The 26849-nt window shown below is 39.1% G+C and overlaps 2 protein-coding genes and 1 long non-coding RNA gene across 9 annotated transcripts; 1 reads left to right on the top strand and 2 right to left on the bottom strand.

Annotated features, from left to right (window-relative positions):
- Positions 1–216: 216 nt before the first annotated feature.
- Positions 217–17736, bottom strand: LOC117950373 (G-protein-signaling modulator 2-like). Of its 7 annotated transcripts, none has more exons than XM_034881351.1 (15): positions 17605–17736; positions 9804–10042; positions 9338–9473; positions 8824–8963; positions 7677–7800; positions 7282–7397; positions 6273–6428; positions 5598–5706; positions 5154–5319; positions 4042–4136; positions 3307–3456; positions 2206–2368; positions 1499–1684; positions 1302–1417; positions 217–677 (listed from the first exon to the last, which is right to left on the bottom strand). In XM_034881351.1, the coding sequence occupies exons 1-15, from the start codon at positions 17719–17721 to the stop codon at positions 510–512; spliced, it is 2181 nt and encodes a 726-aa protein (XP_034737242.1). In that variant the 5' UTR covers positions 17722–17736; the 3' UTR covers positions 217–509. The 7 variants fall into 7 exon arrangements, with proteins under 7 accessions (XP_034737242.1, XP_034737243.1, XP_034737245.1 ...); XM_034881352.1 differs by having other exon boundaries at positions 9804–10025; positions 17605–17687; XM_034881354.1 differs by having other exon boundaries at positions 9804–10025; positions 17489–17638.
- LOC117950376 lies at positions 10298–23696 on the top strand. The gene is made up of 3 exons (XR_004657878.1): positions 10298–10308; positions 14308–14312; positions 23648–23696. It is a non-coding gene; the product is annotated as an uncharacterized LOC117950376 (long non-coding RNA).
- si:ch211-262h13.5 (uncharacterized protein LOC571127 homolog) lies at positions 19413–26507 on the bottom strand. Its single transcript, XM_034881360.1, has 7 exons — positions 26198–26507; positions 25027–25137; positions 24000–24087; positions 22878–23044; positions 22293–22400; positions 21730–21816; positions 19413–20520 (listed from the first exon to the last, which is right to left on the bottom strand). Exons 1-7 carry the CDS (start codon positions 26429–26431, stop codon positions 20023–20025), a joined length of 1293 nt encoding a protein of 430 aa, XP_034737251.1. The 5' UTR covers positions 26432–26507; the 3' UTR covers positions 19413–20022.
- Between the last annotated feature and the right edge of the window lie 342 nt (positions 26508–26849).

Genomic DNA, 26849 nt, shown 5'->3' with positions numbered 1-26849 from the left:
GTACCTCTTTTACACCAATGACTTGGGTTATCAGCAGTAAACAGGCAAGTAGGTGTTAATAGGTATTATCTTTGACCATTTTAGGATGAGGGAAGAACATTGCTCTTTGTTTGATAACATTAAGAGTAAAGGTAGAGGTAATGTGGTCGGCTTTCCCTACTCATTAAAAAAAAAAGAAATTCTAAATAAATGTTTGCAAGAGCCAGCGTTGCTTTGAATCACAAATAAAACCGTTTCCATACGTTGATATTTTAAATCAGTGTTTTTGTAAAATGTTTTTTTTTTTCCCTCAAAGTGCGCAGCAACCTTGACAACTGTGCCTCTCGTTTTCAACCAATTACATAATCTGTCTCACCCCTTTGTCAGTGACCCTGGTCCAGTGCAATTCACATTGAAAACAACCCGTGTCCAACCCACCTCTTGACCTGGGTTGCGAAGCCAAGTTGGTCAACATTTTCAAGCACAAAGTTAACCCTTGTTGATCCTTTGGTGTGGGAGGGGTAGTGCAGTCAGTCTGGTTTGGATTGGGTGACACCAGGGGGCAGCAGGACTCGCTGCTCCTCCATCCTGTTGGATTGGGAACGCATGATGAGACTGAAGAAATCCTCATCCGGAACGGTTGGTCCTTTGGATTTAGAAGGTGGAGCAGCACACCTCTGGTCGTTCAGTCGGGAGCCCTGAAAACATTGAAGAGACTCAGTCACATTAGCTGATGCTTATCAAGAGCAATTCACAGTTTTGCACCAGCGTCCATGTACACGTCTCTGAAATGTACAAATTGGCTTTAATTGAACGCTTTAAAAATCTTGTCTACACCTTTTCACTCTGTAAACTGAAGAATAATTACAACTTTATTGAACACGATCTAAAATAGTAACAATGGCTTTTTAAAAATGTGCATGAAAAGCATGTACTGTAGGTTAAGCTTTATTTTAGATGTCTGTAATTTTCCAGTAATTGCCAAGATGTTTCTTGGAAAGAACCATGTCATATGGTACCAATTATGGGGAAAAATAGGGAGCTAGTTTAACCTGGAGTCTTTTCCTCTTTGCACAGCAGGTTATATATCAACATGCACAGATGTAAAACCTGTCCATAGAGAAGCATACAATTAAAACACACATAGAATAATGTTTATATTAATAAATTAATACTAAGCTCTTTCTCCTCGTAATTAGTAACAGACTATGAAGTTCTTTCCAGAAGACCTCTTGAAATTACAGAGATAAAATAAAGTGTTAGTAGAATACTATACTGTATGCTTGGGCAGCAAGCAATATACAGGATTTCTTTTTCCTCACCTGGCACTTAGCTAGAATGTCGAAGAAAACATCGTCCCCGTCAGGTTGCACAGTGCTTGCTTCGAGGCGACTGCAGAGGGAGGGTGTGTGAGAGGTATCTGTATTGGAGATCGGGGCTGGGAGGAGAGAATTAGTATTAGTCACAATGTGAGTAGTATTACTGAGGTAGATGACAGAAATTGGCTGCATTTGGTTACCTTGTGGGGGGACTTGATCTGTGCTGGAGGTGGAGGGTGTACAAGGCGGGTTGGAAGTGTTGAGACGTAAGCCAGGAAAATGGCTCAGGCTGACTCGTTGGTCGTCCAGACGACGGGCCTGGGAGCTGGCCAGCAGCTCCAGGAAATGACCAGGATCCTGAAACGGTGTCTCGCACTCCAAAATAGCTAGAAAGAGAAATACTTATGAGCTGTGTGGGATTTGTAACAACATTGTCTGTGTATTACACTGTTGTATCGTTTACTCCTCTACCCAGCATTTCAGAATTTGCAAATACAGGAAATGGGACGAAAAGAGTTTGAGAAGGGTTGGGATATTCGTGGGTACAGCACTCAAACCAAAATCTATCTTTTGCGTGTTAGATACTCATCACAGATTTTGGGTGGCGTATCACTAAGTCATCTTTGAAACAAACACGAAGGATTCCACAACATTTCATGTGTAAAGGACACATTTGTGGGAATGCTGCATTCACACCATAAGAGCAAAACTGGCTGCTCACCAAAGCAGAATGAATAGGACGAGTACTTAACTTGTAAATTATAAGGGATAGACATGCAGCGGAATAAGAAAGGACCATCAAGCACACATTTCAATTTCCATTTGTATTTCTCCTAGAATGAGTAGTCAGACCATACACTATTCCATATGGTGTGAACACAGATGGGAACACAAGGGAGTGACTCACATTTGCTTTCAGCTACGGGTGGGGTGGAGGAGGGAGAGGAATGAACAGTGAGATTGCTCTGGTCATCCAGTAGGGAGCACCTTTGGTCGTCCATCCTGTTACCCTGGAAACGAGAGAGGAGGTCGAAAAAGCCATCCTCGCCAATGGTGTCCCGTGATCCTGGCTACGGTGGTAAAAAACAAAAAACAAATAGACTTAATAAGATTGGAAAGGGCTTCAGATAATCGATAAAAGCCAACAGGCTAAATACAGGAAAGAAAGGGTAAACCGCATGGAAACAACGCATACCTTCCTACTTCTTAACTCTGCTATTAAAGAAGCAATAGTTTAGGGATAAAACAATTAGTTAATTTGTCAATTGACAAAACGTATTCAGTTTCTTCAAAAACTGTGATTATTGTTTACATTTTTCAAAGCGGTAAAAGGCAAGCCAACACAGCTTTACTTGTATAGTACATTTCAGCAACAGAGTCATTCAAAGTGTTTTACATAAAACATTAAAGACCAGTTAAAAATGAAAAACTGATAAAATACAAGAATAGAAGTTACAGTGCAGTATAAGAAATAAAAAAGTTAAAGAGCAGTTAAATTAAAAATATAAAAGCAGATAAAATACAATATTTTAGGCTGCTAGTATGGGACAGCGTATAAGCCGTTGCTCTAAACACGTAATCCGCCTACAATCCTCGCCAGTCCCAGCATGGGATGGTGCCACCAGTCTTACTTTGTAATTCTCTGCTTCTATAGATTGTCATACGGTGTCAACAATGCAACTTCAGACAGAGGGCATGAAGTCATCGACTACACTATGTAGTTGTTAATACAAAAGGCGTTTTCATTTGATAGAAAACTACTATTAATTTAAACTACTAATTTTGAAATTGACTTAGCCTGACTTTTTTTTTGAACACGTGGGTCAGAAACAACCATTTCTTCCTAAAGTCCTCATACTGTATGTGAAAGAAAATTGTTGGTAGAGGGGCTGACATACCATACAGGTTTTACTTTTAACGTTTTCTTGAGGGTGAATCATCACTGCCCATCTTGTGGGTCCCAGAGATGTTACGAGTGAGCAGGAATATCTAGTGTATTTTGAATTACCTTGGGAGACAATGGTGCCTCTTGCTCAGGAGCTGAATGTTCATGCTTGTTCTTCTGCTTCTTGCTTTTCAGCCGGTGGAAGAGGAAGAGCTTAGTAGAAGCCTTGATTGTGTTTTTTGAAGACCCGGGGAATACATCGTCTCCCCAGTCCTGTACATTAAAAGTGCAAACAGATTGATCATTTTAATTGAACATTGCTGATAGATTCATGTTAGGTCTGTTAGGTACTAGCTGTTTTTTTCCCCCCCATGTTTAGCACTGTAGGGGGTTTGGTGAACGGGTTCTTGTGGAAATGTTTGTTTCATGACAAAAACAAGTTTCTGTTTCATTTGGACTACATGTACCTAGAGCCATAGCACATGGCTGATTTATCTTGCATTTCGAAAATTAAATGTTTTTAATCAATCAATCAATTGGCATTTTCTTAGTCACAACAGCAGTAAAGGCAAGATAAATTAACCAAATCATTTGCCTCATAAATAATGTAAAGTAAAAAAAAAGAATTACTTTAATGTTAATGACAACCAGAGCTACAGAACAAAAGCTAGAGTTTTATGTCAAATACAAATTGGGAATGTTGAAAATGGTTTAACTTTTTAAGAGGTTAAACCATTTAATTTGTTTGACAGGTTTTGACATCAGTGACAGCCACTCCCACTGATTTGCAATACATTGCAAACATTACATACTTCATATCATAAGTGTTTGTGCCTTGGAAAGTATTTTCACACATACCGGATGAGTCGATGAATCCGCAGTTTGAGTTTTGTCAGGACTGGGACTCAGTCCAGTCTCTGCACTGTCTCGTATCCTTGGTTGAAACTTGACCCCTGAAACACCAAATACTAAATTCAACAGTGTGGCCATGTGTTCAAATATATACCACAATCACTCTTCCGCAACTACTAGACAACAGTGATTAGCAAAGCAGAGTTTGCAGTCTTTCTTTCCGGCCTCTGTTGGCACATTGCTATGTTTTATTGGTGCGTTACTGCTGTAGGTTAGTGAAATAGTTGGATTCTATTGGTAGAACTTTGTACCATTTCACTTGTGTGCACATGTGAGTGGATACTAGGGGTGGCACGGTTCACAAAACCCACGGTTTGGTTAATATCCCGGTTTTAGGTTATGTACAATTCTTGTTATTTTTCACTTTCATCTTTAACATTCCAGAAATTGCTTAAGCATATGATATAGAGCTTAATTATCCTCAATGTAAGATACAATATTAAAAAAAATAGTTAATATCATGTAATCATGCACAAACTGAATTGGACCTGACTTTAAGCAAATTATTGGGACCATCTCTGAGGAAAGCTAGGTGAGGTTTTGATACAGCAAGAGGGAAGATATTAGTGATTTCAACAAGCTTTTCATTTATTTGGCAAAAACAAAACAAGAATGTGTATTGCCAGCTACAGGAAATTATGTGCCTTTTATCAATTGAAATAACTTACTTTATCAAATTGCCAACTTCCGTCTTACCAAAAAGGCTCAGGCTGAATGTATGAAATGAAAATAGCTGGTGGATTTAAGACAAAAAATAATTTATTGAATGAATCAAATTTGATTATGTCGGTCAGTGGCTTGTTGACCGTGGGACGCAAACACATGCTCCGTACCGAGACAAGCGAACCAAATTTGGATGTTTTTTCATGAACCTTGCCACCCCTAGTGGATACATGTCATTGCTGGAGGCAAAAAACACAAGGTAACTTTAACAAAGCATCACAATGTAAGGCGGCCTTTTATAGAGAATAGATTTTCCAGGACAGGACAGGTTTTACCTCTTAAAATGTGTGCATGAAGATCATGTAAATGTGTATTCTGTCAGAGGAGTGATTTACCTTGGGGGCTGGGGTAACCCTGGGACCCTGCTGGCAGAGCAGAGCTGTTAGTGTTGGTGTTGCGGAAGATGTTGGGGTGGATGTTGGAGTTGGACTTCAGGCCTATGACCAGCCGTAGGTCTGACAAGTTCATCGTGGCTGTCATCTCACCGCTTTTGTCTCCCGTCTGCAACATCAAAGTTAATGTAACCAAAGCTTAATATGACCATGTGACAAATCAAAGAAAACACACTATTCTAAGTATGATTTATGTTTTATACTGGCTTTGCAGTTTGTATGTCCACAAAAATAGTCAATGAATGCATACATATAATAGCTGCATACAAAAGAAGCTATTATTTCCTGCTGTTTTCCATACAACCAGTAGAGGGGGGTGTGGCCTGATGGCAGCAACTGATTGCACAAATTGCACTCTGAGGGAAGAGGTACATAGGAAACAGTCACCTCTTTGGCAATTTCCAGATGTTTCTCAGCAAAGTACATTGCTTGCTGATGATTCCCCAGGGCGGTGTGGGCATTTCCTAGACTCCAGTATGCTCGTCCTTCACCCACTCTGGAGTGAGACACAAAGGGAAACAGGCTGAGCAACTTCAACTGAGATTACGCAAGAATGGGAATGGCATTCACGATCATACAGGAAAAATCACAAAAACCTGATCCTATGTATGCGGATTTTGCAAACAGTTAGGATCAACAATTATTTATCGTTAAATCAATCTCCCGTCTGAACAAACATTTCACAGTGTACAAAATGTATTACAATACCTTAGGTTCTACTTATTGGAAGAATATTTGTATGAGTAAATATTCACTTTCAAAATCAATAAAATCAGACTTTGAAGAACTCTCTCTGATCCTCCGATTACATCCAATTGTATACCTTGTATGCAACTAAGCCGCTTTGCCTCTTGCAAGACACCAAATGCTGTTTCCTTGTGACTTTGTCTGCTTGTTCGTGTTTCTGCCGTTTATTGTATCTTCATGGGTGTTGGTAGAAACACCACCAAATTTTGGCAAGTAATTAGTTCCGGGGCCACCCACAGAGAAACTGTACATGCTCGTTATACTTCAAAGACAGTTTGCCAGAAAGCTGAAAACAAATGGCTTTATGTCAGATACCTGTCATTGAGGTCCTGAGCAATGACCAGATGTTTGAGATGGTAATCTATGGCTCTCTCATAGTCCTGCAGTAGTGTGTAGGTGTTGCCTAGACTGTAACAGGCCTGGGCCTCGACTGCTTTGTCCTTCAAAAGCCTGGCCAGCTGCAGAGTTCTCCTGGGGGTGAAACAAAAGAGGAGGAACACGGTCAAAGAATGTCTAGGGTGGGAGCAGGAGAATGATAGTTATCTGCTACTTTGTTTTCTTTCCTTGTTGCAATTTTCCAAGGGCTTCTGTATCAAGAACATACTGGAGTAAGATATTAAAAACTTCTGAATTTAATTAACTACTGCTGTTAAACAACTATATACACCGGTGCACATGTCTGTGGTTGTTATAAATTACTATTGTGTTCAGAGCTTTCGGTTTGCCTTCTTTATATAACCAAAACAGTAACTTATTTACTTCATGTCCGCCTATTTAGCATTAAAAAGCGGTAGACAAACTTTTGATTAAAAGGTTTATAGCACACTATAATGTAGATCTAAGCATATTTAGGTGTTTATTAATTATAGTATTTGTCAGAAATAACACTTCCATTATGTAGACATATTTTGGGATAACGGTTTTACTATCATTCATTTTACAATTATACAACAGCCTCTGCTTATGAATGCTGACGGGAAGAGTTATAGTTGCTGATATGAATGTTTAGATACTGCTAATAAATGCTGAAAAAGGGGGATATAAAGTGTTGCAAAAAAAGACTCATTGCCAGCTGATGAACTAATTTTACCATGTGTAATCAGATTTTTCCTTATTAATTGATTTATGCTTGTGTATTCTTAAGTGAAATGCATGTTTTCGCTTATGTCACTTAAACCTTTACAGTACAAAGAATCACAATTATTTCAGGATCAGGACTGTGTTTTTAAATCAAAAAACAACATAAGCGTACTAGTCTCTTTTCCAAGTATGATGATATGCAGAAATATCTGCAAATGACCTCGAGCCTCACTTGTTTACTCACTTGTAATGACCAGCCGCCACTTCAAACTGGCTGAGGAATACGTGCGCATTGCCGAGGTTACAGTGGGCCCTCCTCTCAGCAGACTTATCCCCAAACTCTTTAGCGATGAGCAGCCGCTGCCAAACAGAACAGTAGGGTGCACATTACTAAGGTCAGGATTAACCGGAAACGTTTTAAAAAAGGTAATCAAGACAAACACAGCTTCCACGATCATGCCGTCAAACAAAACAAAAATATACTGTGTGTGGATAAAAACTTAATCTTCACAACGAATGTGTCCAATATCAACTTAAGCTGTCACTGGTCTATCAGAGGTACAAAAATATAGAGAACCAAGCCAGTTTGAAGCAGGTGATGTGCAGCAGACACTGAAGCTATACATGTTTACCACCTACCTTTTCATGTGCAGCTGCTGCAGCGTCAAAGTCACCCAGCAGATAGTAAGTGTTGCCAAGGTTACCATGGGTGCGACCCTGGGCTGCCCGATCACCTAACTCCTTCACCAGGCACAGGTTTGCTCTTTGTAAAAGACAAAAGAAAGAAACACATTTACACATGTTATGGTACATATATACACTTTGTAATTGCTTGGTTTTCATGAAAAACTAAACAAAAGAACATTTGTGTTAAGGAGGATTTGTCAGGACAACACCCGGCGAGACCTCGCAACTAAAATGATCCTTTCCTTTGGTTTCCCCCTTTCTCCCACAGAGATTTTACCTACAGACTAAATGCCTGGACAAGAGCACCCTCTTCAACGCTGCAGAAAAGTAAAAATTGAGGCAGCCAAGGTGTGCTTAAGAGATATCCATTTTGTTGCAAATGTTGTACAGCATCCAACCAGTTTAGACTATGCTATATTTTAAATCTACATGTAGACATTTGTGGGTGGCAAATCTACAAAAAATTACCAATTCCGCATCTTACTCGAGGGAACGCAAATATATATCATACATAGTGTATTTAAAAAAACAACAACAACAAAAACAACTGATCTTTATTTGCCATGCTGAGATCTGGTATGTTAGCACTTACTGTTAAAACTGGATGGTATTTATGAAGGAAAGATATGTTTTTACTGGGAACTGCAAAATATTGTTTACTAAGATATAAATAAATACTCTTTTTTTTTATATGGATGATGCACAAAGACTGAGATGTCTGTTAACATATTAAATTGGCCAGTTCCTTGAGGAAAGGCTGGAAGATGGGGAAATAGCACTTTCATCAGGATAAACTGTAGGTAGTTCTTTTCAGTTTACAGTTAATTTGGAATTTGTCCACGTAAATGTTATATGAAAGAACATTATGTAATTTTGTTCTGTTCTTCTGTTTATTGGAACACTCGAAAATGCAAGTTTTGTAAAACAGCCGTTTCCTTGTAATCCCTTGTGAGTTGGGCCAAAAAAAGCTAACAAAGTTATTGTGGGGAACAAACCTGGGAGGTATTGGCAATTTAACAACCAAGTCACTTGTATCACTCCTCAGAGCTTTCAAAATAAATGCAAAACAACAAATAAATGTTTAGTAAAACCAACTCACTCATAGTACTGTGCAGCTTTCCTCAGGGCTATCCGGGCCTCCTCTGGGAACTCTCCTGGCTCGGATCCAGTCCAGCAGAGGCTTTTGCCCTTGGCGTGGTAAACGTTCCCGAAATTATACAGCGCTCTAGCCTGCCCAACCTACAGCACGCACACCAGATTTTCACAGACGGAAACCAGAGTGACCAGTGCTGTAATTATATACTTAAAATACACTCACACCAGACCTGCTTGTTTGCATGTGGGCTGGCAAACTATTCTAGATGTTGGTACGTTGACGCTTTGCAGTTATCGTGCATACCAAAAACAGATCTGTGGTTACAAAGCAAGTCATGTGGTACCACTGAAACAAATTTGGATCATTTAAATTTTTAATTACAATTATAAACTTTGAATAGTAAAAAGTCATCCATTATCAGGTTTTTAAGATAAAAGGAACTAAAGGGATGCTTCTCCTAGCAAAAACTATTAACTATCTTGTTGTAGTTCTTAAATATCACAACAATATGACCCACCTTGTCATACATGGCTCTGGTGATTTCCAAATGTCTTTGGCAACAAACCACTGCTTCATCATAACGCCCTAAAAGCTTTAATGTGTTCCCAAGGTTACCACTGGCCTTTGCCTCACCAAGTTCATCTCCAATAGTTCTGGGATTACAGTGAAGAAAAAAACACATTAGGAAATCATTAGACTGGAGTTTAGTGGATTACAGAAGTGTTTGAGTACGAAAACACAAGATGCAAGAAAATAATTTACAGCTGCAAGCACTAATACATTGGAGTCAAGAGTCTAGAAATGTAATTATTGAGAGAGAGAGAAACTGATTAAAAACGCTTTAGCCTTTGTTCAGAATATATTATTAGAGTTTAATCTAATAATTTGCCTGGGAAGTGCATAAAACTAGTATGCACGGTCGCTAACCCCACTTAAAAATCCTTCCAGTAAAAACACAGGTATTTTTCCATGAAACTGTTTACCTGGTAAGCGTGAGGTCATGCCGATGGTACTCTAGGGCTTTGTTGTACTCTTGCAGGTGAAAGTAGGCATTGCCCAGCTGGCTGTAGATGGCACTAAGGATTTGAAGATCCTCTGTTCCAACCTGGATGGCGGACTCAAAGAAGGACACGCCGGCACAATAGTCACCAGCCTTACAGAGCCGCTCACCTTCCAGAGCCAGGTCCAAACATGACGACTCCATCCTGCAGGGAAGTGGGATCTACATGAGAAGTAGAGTTGGGTACCTTTCACATTTTCCTCAGTACAGGTACCTGAAATTTGCTTCCAGTACCCAACTGTACCTTTTTCTGTCCTTTCCCACTGTAATTACAAAAAAATGTATGTATGTGTGTGTGTGTATATATATATATATATATATATATATATATATATATATATATATATATATATATATATATATATATATATATAGAGAGAGAGAGAGAGAGAGAGATAGAGATAGAGAATCTTACACTTGACACTCCAGTGAGTGAGTCATAGCTAGCAGCACTGAGAACAAGTAGCCTAGCTCATGACAAGTGGTGCCAACCCACAGGAAAACTTCCGTTTCCCAGTCAGTTACTTTAGTACAGGCGAGAGAGTGGCGTACTAAACCGGGATAATCAAGTTCAAATATGCAATTCCAAATTAAACTCTTTCTCATAAATTTGCAGATATCGATGAAAGGACCCTCCGTAGGTCTGCGTTGCAGTATACAGTACAACAGTAGCCCATCACTACAATAGACATTTGATACTGATAACGGATCAAGTAACCTAGTCATAGTCAAGGCGAGTCAAAAATATTTTAAACTAGGGTTGACACTACTAACAATTATTTTCAATAACAACATATTTCATGAATTAATTTTATTCTAGATTAACTGTTTATATTACATTATTGTCTATAAAATGTCAGAAAATATAGAAACTATTCTAGTGATGTCCTCAAACTGTTTGATTCAATAGTCCAAACCACAAAGTTATTCCATTTTAAATGTAAAAGAAAGTATGGCAGCAAATAGTAGAGCTTAATGTTTGTCTGACAAATTACTGAAAAAAGTAACACAATTATTAAAACCTTTGTTAATGTATGTTCCAACAATGAATTACTGATGAACGGACTTCAGAAATCAAATGTTAAGCAGAGAGAAGACTACACCATTTGAAGCCACAGATGTGGACTTTAAATCCAAAATAGAACAGAGCATTTCCTGTCTGGCAAGAGCCTAAAAACTCCCGAATTAACCTTAAGTGAAAATATGTGCCTTACATTTAACTACAAACACAAATTAGACGCATGTGTATGTGGTAAGGACTATCACTTTTTAGCCTCCACGCCCTTTCTAAGAAACAAGATCATCCATTTTTGTCATTTGACTGCATCATACAATTGTAAAATAAACCTAGTCATGCATGCTTAGGACATCAAGCATTTACTTCATTTATGGGATGCAGTGTCCAGATAATATTTCAAGAGCTGAATTTAATTCCTATTCCAGTGGACTAATTCTAAATTTGGACCAAACACTCACACAACAAACTACTTCTTTGCATTGATTCAGACCTAGAAAGAGGTCATGTTTACAAACTGAATTTAATCTCCTTCCTTATACAGAAATTACAAAATATAATTTGGTTTTAAAATCAGATCACATAAAGTACATTTCAATTTTCATTTGAATAATCACAAGTTTATTTCTTAATGTCACCAATTAAAACTAGTAGAGGTTAGGCACCTAGCTCTTAAAATGGGATGTGTGAGTAATCCCCTTCCATGTTAACTTTTGAGCCTCCCAGAGACACCCAGTATTAGGGCTCCCAGACAGAGGTCAGGTGCTCACAGTCTGACCCCCCCAAATTCATTGCTTTGGTTGGAGTTAAGCAAATTATGTTGTATATGCTGCAGGACTCCGTTATTTATTATCCTGTCTACTTACTGTAATAATGATTGAGAAATTACTGACCAAATTTGACTTCATAGAATTAGCAGATTACATTACATGCCATTTAGCAGTTGCTTTTATCCAAAGAGACTTACAATTGTCTACATATGTCCAAGGTTGCACGCCTCTGGAGCGACAAGTGGGACTCAGGTCTCCCACACCAAAGGCATGTGTAATATCCACTGCGTCATCATCACCTGTACTATACAAATCAATGTTGTCCTGCCTTAACTTACCGCTTTCTAAACTTAGAAGTTTCCCCCATCTCCCTTCACTGGTACTTAAACACAGCTTGGTGGCAAGATAATCATTTAATCTTTGCTTGACAGCAGGAACCTTCATTCAGAAGTGAGAGATGATGCAGAGACTTCAGAAACATATAAGAAAAGAGTGTTTTTATAGCTCTACAGTATACTTTACCAAGTCATGTTGGGAAATCTAGGAATGAATCTGCCATCAGTATTACTAGAGCTAAAATGAAAATGTCATCTATGTTGACATGGTTCCCGACATCTAACAGAACGATTCATTCCCTGAGTCAATGCAATGTGACATACTAATGTCCAGGCCCACCTACCTGTTGCCTTTCCCCATTCTAATGCACTTAAGACAGTTTGACACGACGGACATTTCACGTTTCCTGATCGCTCTCTGGAGCAAACACAGCTCTTTCAGTGCAACACCCTGTATCTTCTCTTCCTTCATGTGCATACACATAACGTAGACAGCCACAGTGTCCCAATTTCATGAAAATCAAATAAAACGCGGCTCCAAAAGGATCTGCTGCTGTCCCTCAGTGCGCTCTGCTAACCCGTAGTAACAGCAAAAGAAAAATCTGAAATGAACCAAGAGAGAATGGTAAGCCAGGTTACAAACTTTAGCTGACTGTCGGATCTCTCTACGACTTAGCCATTGGTAACCTGCATCTCTAAGCCACCTGATGGTGTGTGCCACTTCCAATTAGGCCAGATCTCAGTGGTAATTATAGCGGTAAGTTGCTCCAGTGAACCCTAAGGCTATTTGCTCAACACTAAGAAATACACATTCAGAAACAGGCAGCCGGGGTGGGAGAGAATTATTCCATAGACCCGTCAAAAATGATTTACCTGTATGATAGTAAACATTTTAATGAGCTGGACTATTGTTGGATTTCCGTTCAATTCAATTCTCAATCATTTTTTGGGGCAAATCCCATCAATCCCTCCAAAGCCTTTAGTAACTCAGCTGTAGCGGATCCAGATAAATCTACTTGTCTGAATTAACTAAGAAGTCTGCACCAATGTGCCCTCTAGGGGGAGAAACTGGAACAAGTCAATCAATCATTATATAATAAGGCTGAATTATTGGGAAGAACCCAACCTTTGTGCCTGTTTAAATTTAGACCAGGGAAAATCTGATAATAAAGCTTTCTGAATGCCTCTTCTCTTCCAACAACTCTGAACACAGGGTCACCCTAATTGCAGCTGCCCTAGTGCCATTTGTCCTTGTTGCTTTTAGGCAGGCACCAACATTGTAAAACAAAGCAAACATGTTTTTTCTATCTGGAAGATATATTGCTGCTAGTGCTTGAGGCTGGAACTGCGAGTTTCTGGCTATCAGACCGTATTCAGTAACAAGGAGCAGACTAGCCTGCAGCTTGTTGACACAGAGAATGGAATTCATGCAAAGAAAAATGCGCTGATGGTGCACCAACTTGACAAGGCTTGTGTGTAATACCCAACATTACAATGGGGTGATATAATATACCACTTCTACCCTACAATGACAGCATAGCCAGCAATCAGGTGCATATTCTCACAATTGTTTCAGTCATACCATGAAATATTTACATTGTGGTTAGTAAGGACCTCCCGTAGTCTACTCAGCATCCTTCATCAGTTAGCCAATGAGGTGTCCTGTTACTGACACAGAAAAAGATGTTGCTACTATACCCACAACTATGTCGACAAAGAAATCTGTAAAATTACCTATTTTATAGACAGGTGTTACTTAAATGAAACTTGATACAATAATTTGACATTGAACTGATTATGCTGGATATTCTCTTTTGACATGAACAAAATAAAAATAAAAATAAAAAAACATTTAACCAGCAATACATAGAAGAATAATAATCTTTTAAATGTTCTCAATTAATTGATTGATTAACTTTCTTCAGATACTAAGCAATGAAAACAGATAATTTTGCAGTCATTTTAAATTTAGAAAGCATAGAAAAGATACTATATTTAGGTTAATGTGACACTAAATATACAGCCTACCTCTGGCGGACATGAAGTAAATGCCACCTGTCCAGTGCATAGTGCAGAGAAACGCTGCCATACATGACAGTCAGCCTGGTAGTCCTAACTAGAGCCGGAGACTGAACCACATGATGGATCCCTGTCAACTGCCAAGCTGAAGGGGTATTTGAAAGAATCTGGAGACTAACTGTCAATGGACTGGTCATAGGTAAAGGCTGGTTTCCATTGGACAACACAAGAATTCCGCCGCCATACTATCTCTGTCTCACCTCTTATCTTGAAACTGGAGCTGGGAAGCAGCAGTTAACCCTTCCTGACACACACTGTCATGTGTTCACACCAGCAACATCTTATTTCATTCATTCAACAAACGCCACCCATCAAGTACTTTTGAGAGGATGCAGATGGGAAAGCACTTGAATCTGCAATGCCCTTCAGCTTAAATATATTCATTGATGTTTTAGTTGCCAGACATTTTGTAGAAGCCGTCAGTTCTACAGCAGAAACAATTAGTCACTCAAGCAAAAATTAACTGGCAATAATGCTGATACTTTTATAATTAATAAATCATTTTAGGAACCTTTTAAGCAAAAACAACATCAAATTCACTAGTTTTCTTAGTCCCCTATAGTGAAATGCTATAGCACTTGTTGCAGCCTAGTCTCGCATTGCCACACCACCTAATCATAGTCTGGCTGCACCACTTATCTATTCTGGGATAAAGGAAAGCACTCTGGCTTGTTTGTATTTGTTTAAAACAATCACAACCACCTGATTCATCAACTCCAGCTGAGGCAATACTGACAACTTTCCCCTCATGATTCTAAAAAAAACAAATACAATACGCAACTTTGACAAAAAATAAATACAGAACACATGTTGTGGCCACTTTGTCATTTAACCCTTTTCTCAGATAACCCTATCAAGGTTCTGAGAGTATTTTCACAGCATTTCCCAAGTTAGCTACACTTATATATAAGTAGAATATATTTCATTGTAAAGAATAACTGGTACATGAACATGTTTTTAAAAAGTACTTTAAATAGTACGATGGAAACTTTGAAAAAAAAAAAACATGACCTTATTTTCTGGGGTTGATCTAATTCAGTTAATTTAAAGAAAATTACATTATTTGGCAGTAAGCAAATTGCAAAGTGTATGGATAAGATTTCTGTAAAAAACATGTGAAGCTATCTAAATACATGCTAATACATATCTTAATCCTTAATTCCGCTGAGCGCCGAGTCTCTACGTTTGAACCACTGCATAAGGACTCTTCCTATTTGTGCAAAACTCCTACGAGCATGTCACAACAGAAACTTCAACAGACAAGGGAATATTTCATCCATTCTTCACACCACCCATTTTCTCATGTGCTCAGTTAGAGCTCTTTGTTTAGATCTTTCTGCACACATACCATTGCATTGAGCTGTGCTGGACTCATCTGCCTCCATTATGGCCTGAATGAGCCCATTGTTTTATGACCTCATTTACTGACTGAAGTGTTTTCCCCAAGAAATCTCCAGCTGACTGCATGATTTTATGTTGATTGCATCATCCAAAGATAGTGTAGGCAACCGCGCAAAAATCCCAAGGATGCAGCAGGTTTGGATGTAGCAACCCCAATGTCTGGCAACAATCACACCAAGTTCAGAGTCACTTTAGTGCTTTGTAATATTTGCGTGACTTCCCTTTATGACCGTTCTTCATGTTTTACATTATTTTTTTCCAGTGGAATTGTGGGTTGTAGCTATCAAAGTAAAGCAAAAGAAAGTCAGCATAAAATATATAAAAAATACTAGCACCTTTCTAATCCCCCATTAAATGCACAGAAAAAAAGCTGCAGATTGCACTGAAACATATTCTTAAACAGATGGCACAACAACAACAGCACAAGGACAAACTTTGCAGTTAAACTTGCACAGTTCATCGCCACCCCCACTCACCTTTAGCCTTATACAATAGCTCAATCAATATCTAGAAACACTAAAGGACAAATTCACCAGGAAGTGAGATGTATGGCCATGTTAAACAAAACAGCAACAGAAAGTACCAAATGCCCTTTCACTTTTACATTTTAATCGAGCCTTTACACATCCTTATTTGTGTAAATGTAATGTTAATATCATCTGATTACTTTAACTATCCCTAGGGTAGATCTCTGAATTGCTGGACGGATTGATGTGTAGGCCTTTTGTAGATGAAGTGAGAGCAATTAGTTGCCATTTACAATTGCTGTAGGCCTACTTCAAACACAGATCCATTAATGTCGCAATGACAGAACCACGACGACAGGAGTGTGTAGGCTAGCCATTAAAATCCTAAAGGAAGCTGTTTTTTCCCCCCCACAACACAGAGCTGGCACAGCATCAATGTGCCAAGTGTTAACAATGGCACAGAAGATCTTTAGTTTCTTTACCAACACCTGCAACAAATATTAATGCTCTTACTTGAATTTAGTTCTTAGTAGAAGAATGTTTGTGTATGTTCAAATGAAAATTAATGCAACTATGAAACAGTATAAAATAGCTCTTTGCTGTGTTGCCGGGTGGATCGGTGGGTAGAGAAGGTGAACATATACCGGTTTATGCCTCGAAGCAGAGGTCCAGGGCTCAGGGTGACAACTTCCTGCATGTCTCCCCTTTCTAACCTAGCTGTTGTGTCCATTAAAGCCCAAAACATAAAACAGCTCTTTTTTTCTGAGTTACAGTCATTGAGTCACATATGCTAGATATAAACCATAACCACTTCAATATGTAATACATGCAACAGCCAATTAAGGGATGCTCTCTAAAGTGAAACCCACATTTTCTTTTGAAGAATGAGCTATTTAAAAGAAACCATCATTAGAGACTCAACCCTAACTCTGCATGGGAAAAGAGGTCAGGCAAAGTTAAGTGATAAACGAAGCTGCCACACCATCACAGTAGCTTGGCTCCTCCGCAATCACAGCCAAGTGTGCTTAATGAAGAAGTGAAATGAGAACTAGCTAATAATATCAAGTGCAAACGTGTAGAAATGATACTTAGTTATTAGAAAGAGTGCCGATTTAACGTTAATAATTGCAATGAATTACCATGTGTATGTCCTAAAATTAGTCAGATCCTGCTGTTATAAGGAAAAATAGTTAGACAGTTAGTCAAACTATTTATAGTGGAGTCTCATGATGACACAACCATCATGATGATGACTGTTTAGGGGGAAATAAGCAACTTACTAGACTGGAAACGAGTCAGTTTACTATGGACATGCCATAACATGTTCGCTGTCTGACTTAACGGCAGACAACAATAATGAATTGGAAAGACGTTGTCTAGAAAGTATAAAAGTCCAAACAGAGTAGCCTACTAAAATGGCCAAATAAATTAACGTTTTACGCGTTTAGCAGTTAGCTAACGTTAACGGTAGGAATGTACCACCACAACATGACGAACACAAACAACTTTTTCAGGTACGGTAAATTGAATCATACACCTACCTCAAACTGAAAAATGCGAATACACCACAAACATGGTTTCAGCTTCAAAACTTATTTCCAACAACTTAAAAAACTTCTTAAAAATATTTCGCCTAGTAGGTCAACAAACTACTCACTCGTCCATATGGGAGGAAGATGACGCCGTTGTCTCGGGCAGCAGAAGTTGAAGCCACTCCTCGCGCTGAGTATCTGCCTTTAATTAGGGTTCCATGGATGCTGCCTTCAAGTGCCATCGGAATGGTTGGTATCGCAATTTAAACGCAAACGATCCACCAAAAAGATCTTTAAAAAAAGTATTTAAATGTGGCATAAAGAGGGTGGGGAAAATGTAAAGGTCCTCGCTGATGGATTAAATTAATTTTTATACTGCAAAATAAGGCTATAGATTGAATTAATCCTGCGGCAATAAGACTCGTTAGTAACATTTGAAGGTCTCTCCCGCCCCCTGTCGGACAAAGTGTCTCTGTGCTACTCAATTAGCTAAACTAAAATATAACTATAGCTCTAAAACCACAACTGGGCTTGCTATTTAAATATAGTCCATTTACAAAGCAGTTTATAAATTCTGAAGTTGGAGTTGGATAATTCCGAGAAAGCACCCCGAGGTTTAACCATAGACCGTTAATATACTCTATAGGTTTAACAAATAATCTTTAATAAGATTTCACAATAAAATTACTGTAAATCCAATGTAAATTGTGCCTTTTGGCTCACTGTCTAATCTCCAAAAGCACCCAGCCGAGTGAAGTTCTAAATACATTTTATGAGGGATCTGTTACAGCCCGGGCTATGTCAAACTAAACATCTGTTGAAGAAGATTTGATGATAAAATGAAAAGCTCAATAACAGCTTTTGGACAATGTGTCAACTTATGTTTAAGGTCAAATGTGCTTTCAGTGTCAATGTTTCTTCTTTGTTTATTAAATGTTTATTTACACCCCTCAATTCACCCAAGTGTAGTACATTTCAAGATGCCTCACCTCACATTGACCAGCCACATATGCTCCCTTGACTTTACCAAAAATCACTATGTTCTAAATAATAAAAAAGTAATCTCATGATGGGTCTGCTATATCTGTCAGTTCTACGAGAATAAAAACAACAACAAGCATATGCAAATAAATGTAGTGACCAGTTGAAATTCTGCAGTAATGTGTAAAAAAAAGGATTTGCTGTCAATTCAACAGTCACTTTGAATGAACACAAACACAAGTTAAGCCTCAGTGTAATTTGTCAGTCTGAGGTGAGCATGGTCCCACCAGGGCAGGGTCTGAGTGTGGTTTGCGAACGGATTGTCAGGGCAGCAGTGTCACAGGCTCTCACTTGGTTTCAGGATGGTTATTTTAGACTTTTTTTCAGTCATCTCTCAAACCACCTGTCAATACGGTTGTACTCTGCTTTCCCCAAGGGAGTTTCCACTGTCCTTTAAATGAAGACAGACGGCTGCTTCTTGACTTCTGGGCTTTGCTTTATCTTGGCAATGTTTCATCTCATGGTGTGTAGGTCTGGGTATTTGTAGATGCTGTTGACTGTACATTGCTTGAATTATGTTTGGTGACTGGTTATATGGAGGGCAGGTTTCTGGGGGAAAAAAGCAGGGATGCAATGTTTATTGAAGATCCAACTAAGTGACACTCCAGCACATACAGGTTGACTTATCACATCTCCACTGCTTCTTTTGTCAATGTCATTCTGCTCTTTCTAAAAGCTTGAGTTTCTGTGTTGACGAAGGCCCCCTTTGGGGTTTTCTAACTGAATGTATTTTTTGTATTTCTGTTGTCCTTGAAACCTGTTTGTGTTTCCTCTCAGAACTTGGTACTTTTCTAAGTGTTTTCTTAAAACATTTTAGTGCAAGTTTAAAGAAAAATCATTTCATCCGTGATCAGGGCATAGTGGTGCAATGTGTTACAAGGGAATTCCGTACAGTGGTGCAACTAAAGTAAATTAATTGATTAATTGTTTAGACTACAAAGAAACATCCAAACAATGCCCATCCCAATTTCCAAGAACCTAAAGAAATGTGTTCAAGTGTCCTGTTTAAAAAACGAAATCCTAATATATGTTTAATTTAGAAAGGTATAAAACACATGGAAAGCAAAATAACTTGCACATCCGTAAACCCAATTAGCAGATGTTTTTTTGTTTCTAAAATAGCTACAGATTTATTTTCTCTCAACTGACTAATTGATAAACCAACTTATTATTTCTGCTCTTATATTCAGTTTCAAAATCCAAATTCCTTTGCTTTATACCACCAAATAGACACTGTAAGTATTAGACCATTAGTAAGTAAAGTAAATAAATTCATCAAGCAGTTGACAGGGGAGTCAAGATTTATTTTAAATTGTTAAAATATGTTAAGCCATTTCCGAATATGAATATGGTTTTAGCTTTGGCTGCTTTGGGAGCAGTATTATCAGCAGAGGGGTTATTTCAGGGCCACTGATTATCAAAAAATAAGGCTATTACAAGCATCCAGTGACAGGGAGCAGAGCAGTTTAACGGTCCACCCCCTCACGGGCAGCACCAGTTAGTCAAACTGTGGTGTAGCGAGCAGGACCAGGACAGGAGCGGAAAGGAGAAGGCCCACTGGGGAAATCTGAAAGGAAGGTTGGGTTATGAGTGGGTGAGGTTTCCACCAGTGCCTGCCGTCTCTTGCGGTCGTGCCTCTTGTAGTGGAAGTCAATGGGTGGTCGTAGCGCCACGGGGCCTCTTATCTCTTCAGAGGATGAAGCAGAAGGACCAGTACCTGGGGGTCGCTGTTGCTGGTTAACTTGATCTTCAGCAGACTCACTGGAAGATGAGCTCAGGGAAATAAAGGGGTTAACCACAACAGAGGGGCCAAAGAGCAGAGGGAGAATGGGTGTGGGGTCATCGGGTGGTGGTTGAACAGCAGGGGGCAGTGGGTTGTAGGAAGGAACAGGCAGCAGATAATTTCTTGGGTCATCGAACAGGGTGGGGACTGTTGGGATCGCATGGTCTTGGGGGAGTTTGTGACCCTGAGGCTGCACGGGTCTGAAGATGTCCACATCCTGCAGCCGAAGAGACATGATAACACAAAGCTGTTATTTAACTAGCTCACTCTCGCTGGCTGCTGAAAGAGTCTCAGTCATGCAAGATAACATTACACACCACAGCTCTGAAGGAGGAGGATTTCAAAGACGACGTAATTATAGCAGAGAAACATGCAATTTGACATATCATGCATGCGTTTAAACACACTTGAGCACAACATACATTTGAAGACACAACACACAAGATATGACAAAATAATTATATGGCCAGTGGCATTCATTCAGAAAGTTGAGTTATCATTTTGAAGGTTGCTTTAGTAAAATTAGAAAAAGAACACAGCATAAAGCATTCATTAAATCCTGGCCAGCCAGTGGGTTATTACGTTCCCAAATGCAGTTCCACAGTGCAATGTGACTGGCAGTTAATTTTACATTTTGCAAAAGTTTTGCAATTTACATCTTTTGATACACCACGATTTTCTGTTATTTTTTACTGTACTGTCATTATAGATAATCATAATAATTGTAATTGAGATCTTTGGATCATATTTGACATGTAAGTCAAATTATTCCCATACATCTAATAAGTTTGTCAAGAAAGAACAGGTAAGCTCTGTAAACTGTAAGGCAATAAGATAGCAGCAAGTAGATAGAGAATGGACTTTTTACGTTCTCTTCCTTTCATTTTAATTTTGGACATATTGCTTGTGGCTATTTGTTGTAACTTTATCTTTGGTGTCGCTATAGTGCGCCGTTTCTGTCACCACCATGAGGAATTCTAGGTAAAGACAACAAAACTGTCAGCACATCCACATTATACAAGCCTAATCCACACCACCCCCACCCCCACCCCTCCCACCACTCAGTTGATTGTAACCAAGGAGGACACGGAGGATGAAAAAAATATAATGGACTTTGCAGACGAGGTCTTCTTCACTCGATCTGCGCGCAAAAGTTGCCGGTTTACACCATTTTCTGAACAAAGCCATAGAAATACAAAGAGAGTTGTGTGGAGCTGATAGGAGCTGTCTTAAATAGCTTTGTGGCAACTCATTTGGCGTTCATTAATATAAAAAGTTACACACTAAAGCTTTAAGAAATTAGATGTATAACATATTATTGACTGATATGCACCACAACACCAAGGTTGCTTGTATGTGAAAACCTGCTTGGCAATACACCTGATTTGGCTCCTTATGGTAAATATTTCTTAAAAGCTCCTTGTACCTGTGCTTTGAACATCTCACAGGACACCCGGACGTTAGGATGGCCGCTCAAGTCTCCGTGCACAGATCCTGCACAGAAACCTGCAGTCTGAGAGGAGAAGATGAGAAGTTTAATTAACGTTTTATCAAAAACTGGGTCACAGCTAGAAAAGAAAAATGGAATAAACGAAGGAGAGGACCTGTCAGGTTTCTTTAATAAAATAATCAATCACTGCAGTGATTTAGTGGTGTCAGTTGTAAAACTAAAAAAATGAATCTGTCAAGTCATCAAGTATTAGTACTTCCAGAAGCTCCTTTAGTGCTAATAAACAGTTTGCTGCCTGGATGATTGATCTTTATTTTAGTTTTCAACAACATTGATTAGTACCATGACAGTGTCAGACTGTCAACAGAAATTAATGAAGCACCTTCATTCAATATATCCAAATCAAGATTGGAATGATATGCTCCAGTTCTTGTGTAAAATGTTAAGTATCAGACTTAGCATAATTTGGTATGTTTATTGTGTCGAGATAATCTCTTGTTTTGAATCTGTTGACTCTCTGGATTCTCGTTGTTGAGCACCTCTGTGTCAGACTTAAGTGTCAGTCGCTGGCAGGTGCCTCTTTCTGTCACTCCCTCTGGACACTGTTGGACTGTGAACTCCACAAAGCTGGCTTTCACTGGCACAACCTGAAATGGTAAAAAAATAGTAAGAAAGGGGAAAATAGAACAAATAAACACACAAACACACATACAGTTACAGAGAGGCGGCATGGTAGCTATAATTTAATAGCTATCATCTTGGTTTTAATGCACAAAAACATGTTAGCTAAGGTGAATTAATTTGTCTGAGCTTTTGTCCCCAAGCAAACAACTCAATTTCTCATTTTCTCCCCAAACAAAAGCCTGGCCAGACAGTAAGGTCTAAAGTGCCTTCAGTATTTTTTTTAACCTTGCCAGACTTGTGTCATTATGGTATTTGTGGAGCAGTAAAGGTACTCATCTGGCTCCCATGAGCTCATATGTACACTGTGCCATCTGCTCACGTACACCCAGAGTCTTTTCTTAAGTGTCATTCCCAATAAACATAACATTCTACATATTGTTGGGCAATGATATGAACCCCTGAGGTTTGTTTTTCCAATCAGTTAATAATTGTATATCCACCTGCGCTGCAGCTCTGGTGATCTTCTTTACTCCAAGCTCTGCACCCAGTGTGGACTGTCTCTTGTAGGATGCCAAAGTAACCTGAGCAGCGTTCACAGCCTGTGGACTATCTACAGGGAGCAGGAGGGGGCAGGTTGGACAGGTCTGCTGGAGCTTCTCTGGGGGATCTATTCAGGAACCAGACAGATGAATGGTTACAATAACAATAAATCAAAGACTTCTTTTAAATTACTTCTTAAAACTCATTTAATTGATTTGCTTTAATCTGATGCTGTCTTTTTTTTCTTCTTTTTTTCTCCTTTTGCCTTTTCTCTGTTCATCACAACTTAGTGACTGGCTCCCATATATATTTTCACTGATCTTCAATCTACTTGTGAATTGTCTTTTTTCTCTTTTTTCCTGTCCTTTAAAGCTGCTCCATCTTTTGTTGTGTACGTGCACTGAAGTGCTGTGTATGTTCATGTTTTGGTTATGCTTTTGTTTCTTCTGTTAAGCTGATGTTTTTAAAAGTGCTATGCAAACAAAAAATGTAAACTCACACAGGCGTTACGCCATTGGTTGTAAGGTAAGAACATCTTACAGCTTTAATATTCCTTAAAAAAAATGTATATATATGTATTCAATATTCGCAAATTGAGCAGAGGTCTTAACAGGAAAAATTATTTTAAGGGCTTTTATGTGATCTAAAAAATAAATATTGAATTTCAATTTGAGATTATGGTGAAACTAATAGACATTTTTCATGGCCAACATTTGAATTTATCATTCAGGGAAATGCACAGGTGTAACTAATTATATTAATTATGGCTCAGTTCCATTTAGGTGTTCCAGAAAGCCATTATTAATGTTATAAGTTACACCTGTTTGTGACGACTTAAAATGTCTACAGAGGGAAATGCATAGATTTTCTTTTCTTTCTGAGGAACCTTGTATACAGAGCAATATTACTACATTTCCCTTGTTGAAAAATTCTTGATCAGTAAGATGCGATGCAGATGAGAATTCTTTAAGATACAAAACAATACAAAATGTCATACAACACAATATGGTAAAATCCACATTTTTTGGTATAAAATCTCCCTATGAGCACATGTATTCAATCTAATGACATGTTTACGTTACCGGGGACAAGGGTGCAGTCATAGCTGTACAGGTAGGAGTATCCCTCTGGTGTGTGGAGAATGGTGGTGTTACAGTTGCCAGAGATTTGCTGAAAGGAACATATAAAAATAAACTCCAGTTATAACAATCAAAGCCACTTTAGTGCAAAGACTTGGCAACATTTGACATAACTGACTTTAAATGTGTGTGTGGTCTTGTACTTCTATCTTTGCAATTGCGAGGACCAATGATTTAAACCTTAAAAGTCAGGACATCTTTGGGAAGTGAGGACATTTTGGCCGTTCTTCCATCAGAACAGGCTTAGGCCAGCATGAGCGCAAAACTGGCCTAAACTGTGCACCAACCAAGAGCGGCCACGCACTCTGGGTCACAGCAAAACTGTAGGGGAGCCAAATATGTTTTGAGTAATCAGACAATGGGTGTTGTTAGTTGAGGGTGCACTGGGTGTCGCTCTGCTATTACCTGGGGCAAGGCTATAACGCCAGGATCCAAACTGGTGTTGGCCGGTGTTTGGCCTGGAAGGGCAAAGGGTTTTTGACTGCTGGGACGCTGTGGGGCATTGCCACTAAACCTTTGTTTGAAATTGTGTCTTACAGTTACACATTGATTTGTACATGGATGGTGCATGGAGTTATTGCTGAACACTAAAAGAATATGGACATTTTCATGCAGCACGGTAAAAAACGAAAATGTATACGGTACACAACAAGTTAACATCCGGGTAGTGGGTCGGCCAGGTCTCTCCTGGGTTAAACAACATTTGCTTGTATCAAACAAAAACATCTGCCAATGGGATAGGCTAAAGTGACTTCATAAGATTTTTTTGAAGTGGCCATGACACTTCAAAAATCAAGTTCACTTCAAGATAAAGGAGAGTGTTAGATATTGTGACTCTTAAAACTGACCTTTTTGCAGTGTAGCAAATGCATCAAGCCAGCAAGAGTCCTCACAAATATAGTACAAACGTGAAGTAGACAAATGTGTGTGTGTCTGTGTGTGTGTGTGTTTGTGTGTCTGTGTGTCCTACTGTTTCCATGAATGGCCTGACGTCACACCGTTTCCATGGTTTTGGGCTGCCTATGTGACACTTGGTCTCCAGGACATCCAGGTCCAGGTAATAAACATTGCCTGCTGGGCCCTGACATGCATAGTGCAAACACAAGTAATAAGAGAGAGGATGTACAAATAAAGCTGTGTGCTCAGATATTCAAACAGTACTGTTATATGCAGCAGTTTTTTTGGTTACGTATTAATTAGAGACATTACACACATTTAAGGCTCAGATTTCTGAGAGGTATTCGGTCAGGTACCTTCATTTATTCAGTAACATCTTGAGGAACCCTTTAGGGGGTGCTCTATGTAATACCCTATAAGACTTTGGGCAATATCAATTTTAGAGGTTGCAAAAAAAAATCTCAACGATTTGACCAGGTGTAATGGAAGCCTTTCAGGTCGTGAAGTTGAACTGAGCCTCTTAAAACCTGATATTTTCCACAGCCAGGCTACAATAGCCTTCAGCAGATGACAGCATGAAGTTCATGAAGCCTGTTGTGTAAGGTTTGTCCCATCGGTCCTGGACTCAAATGAACTGGATTTTTCTTTTTACTTCGGTCCTTTTTTCATGGGTCGGGAAGGGGAGTAACTAAACATGAAATTCTGTACACCAATTTGACTGTTTGGTTTATCATGACCGACACGTACTGATGACAGTTATTCACAACAAGGTGCAAACAATGAATCTTAACTGTTATTTTCATTCTATAGCGGTTTTACACTAATGTAAATGCTGCTATTTCTCACATCTTTAGTAATGTAGTTCAGTGGTTCCCAAACTAGGGTCTGGGGACGACAGTGAGTCCTTAAGAGGCAGAGTTTAATTTCCTTATCAGTTCTACAGAATGAAAGTCAGCACATTGTGATGGTTTGACTGTGCACACTGTTTGTCATTTGTCACAACAAAACACAAATCTGCTCAAACGGGATCCCACTGACATGAAGATTGGCCACAGCTGGTTAAATCTATCAGCATGTGACTTCTTTTTTTTTCACATGGAGGTTTTGATATTGCAGCAACAACAGAAGCCAAGCTAACCTGTCCTCCCAACTCCCTTTGTTAAACATGAACAAATCACCCACTGACAGAATATTACAACAATCCCAAACAGCTTCTCCCACTGGGCATTTGTCTCTGTACTGACCTGAGCGTGCAGGTGGACATTTGTAATGCGGTTGAGGGCAAACTTGTAGCCATCGGTGCGATCCTCATTGATGTAAGTTACAGCCAGACGAGATAGCTTCTCCACTGCCTTGTCATTACAAGGGATGGGAGCAAGTGCAATGGGCGACAGTGCAAAACCCTCGGTGTACACACACAGAGTGTGAATGGAGAGCAGGGATAATAGCCGTAATAATGTGAAAATGGATTTAGCCATAGTGGCAGAGACTCCAGCAGCTGAAAGACTGGAGCTGGTTTAAAGTTTGCTCTCTTGTGTTTGCGTTCAGGTCTATAGTGACTTTTGGAATCAAAACAGTGCAGTGATGTTGAAATGATGCCGGGGACAAAGATTATTTGATGTCAGAGGGCTAATACTTGTGAATGAGTGTTCCAGTGTTTCATTTAACCTGAGGTTCTTTCTTTCCTGTTAGACAAATAGAGTGGATGACACAAGTTTCATTCCTAATATAGGCCTACATAAGTTTGTGTGCATGCAGAAAATATGATTTAGGGCTATTTTATTCTCAGTGCAGTGCGGGTGTTCTGTTTGATCCTGATCAGAAGATGCATGTGGTGTATTTAACAAATCTAATGCAATAGTCCCCATTTACATTCTAATTTGAACAGTACATTGA

Source organism: Etheostoma cragini, chromosome 9 (assembly GCF_013103735.1).
Source record: "Etheostoma cragini isolate CJK2018 chromosome 9, CSU_Ecrag_1.0, whole genome shotgun sequence".
Taxonomy (NCBI): Eukaryota; Metazoa; Chordata; class Actinopteri; order Perciformes; family Percidae; genus Etheostoma; species Etheostoma cragini.
This window is presented reverse-complemented; position numbering and strand designations above follow the sequence as displayed.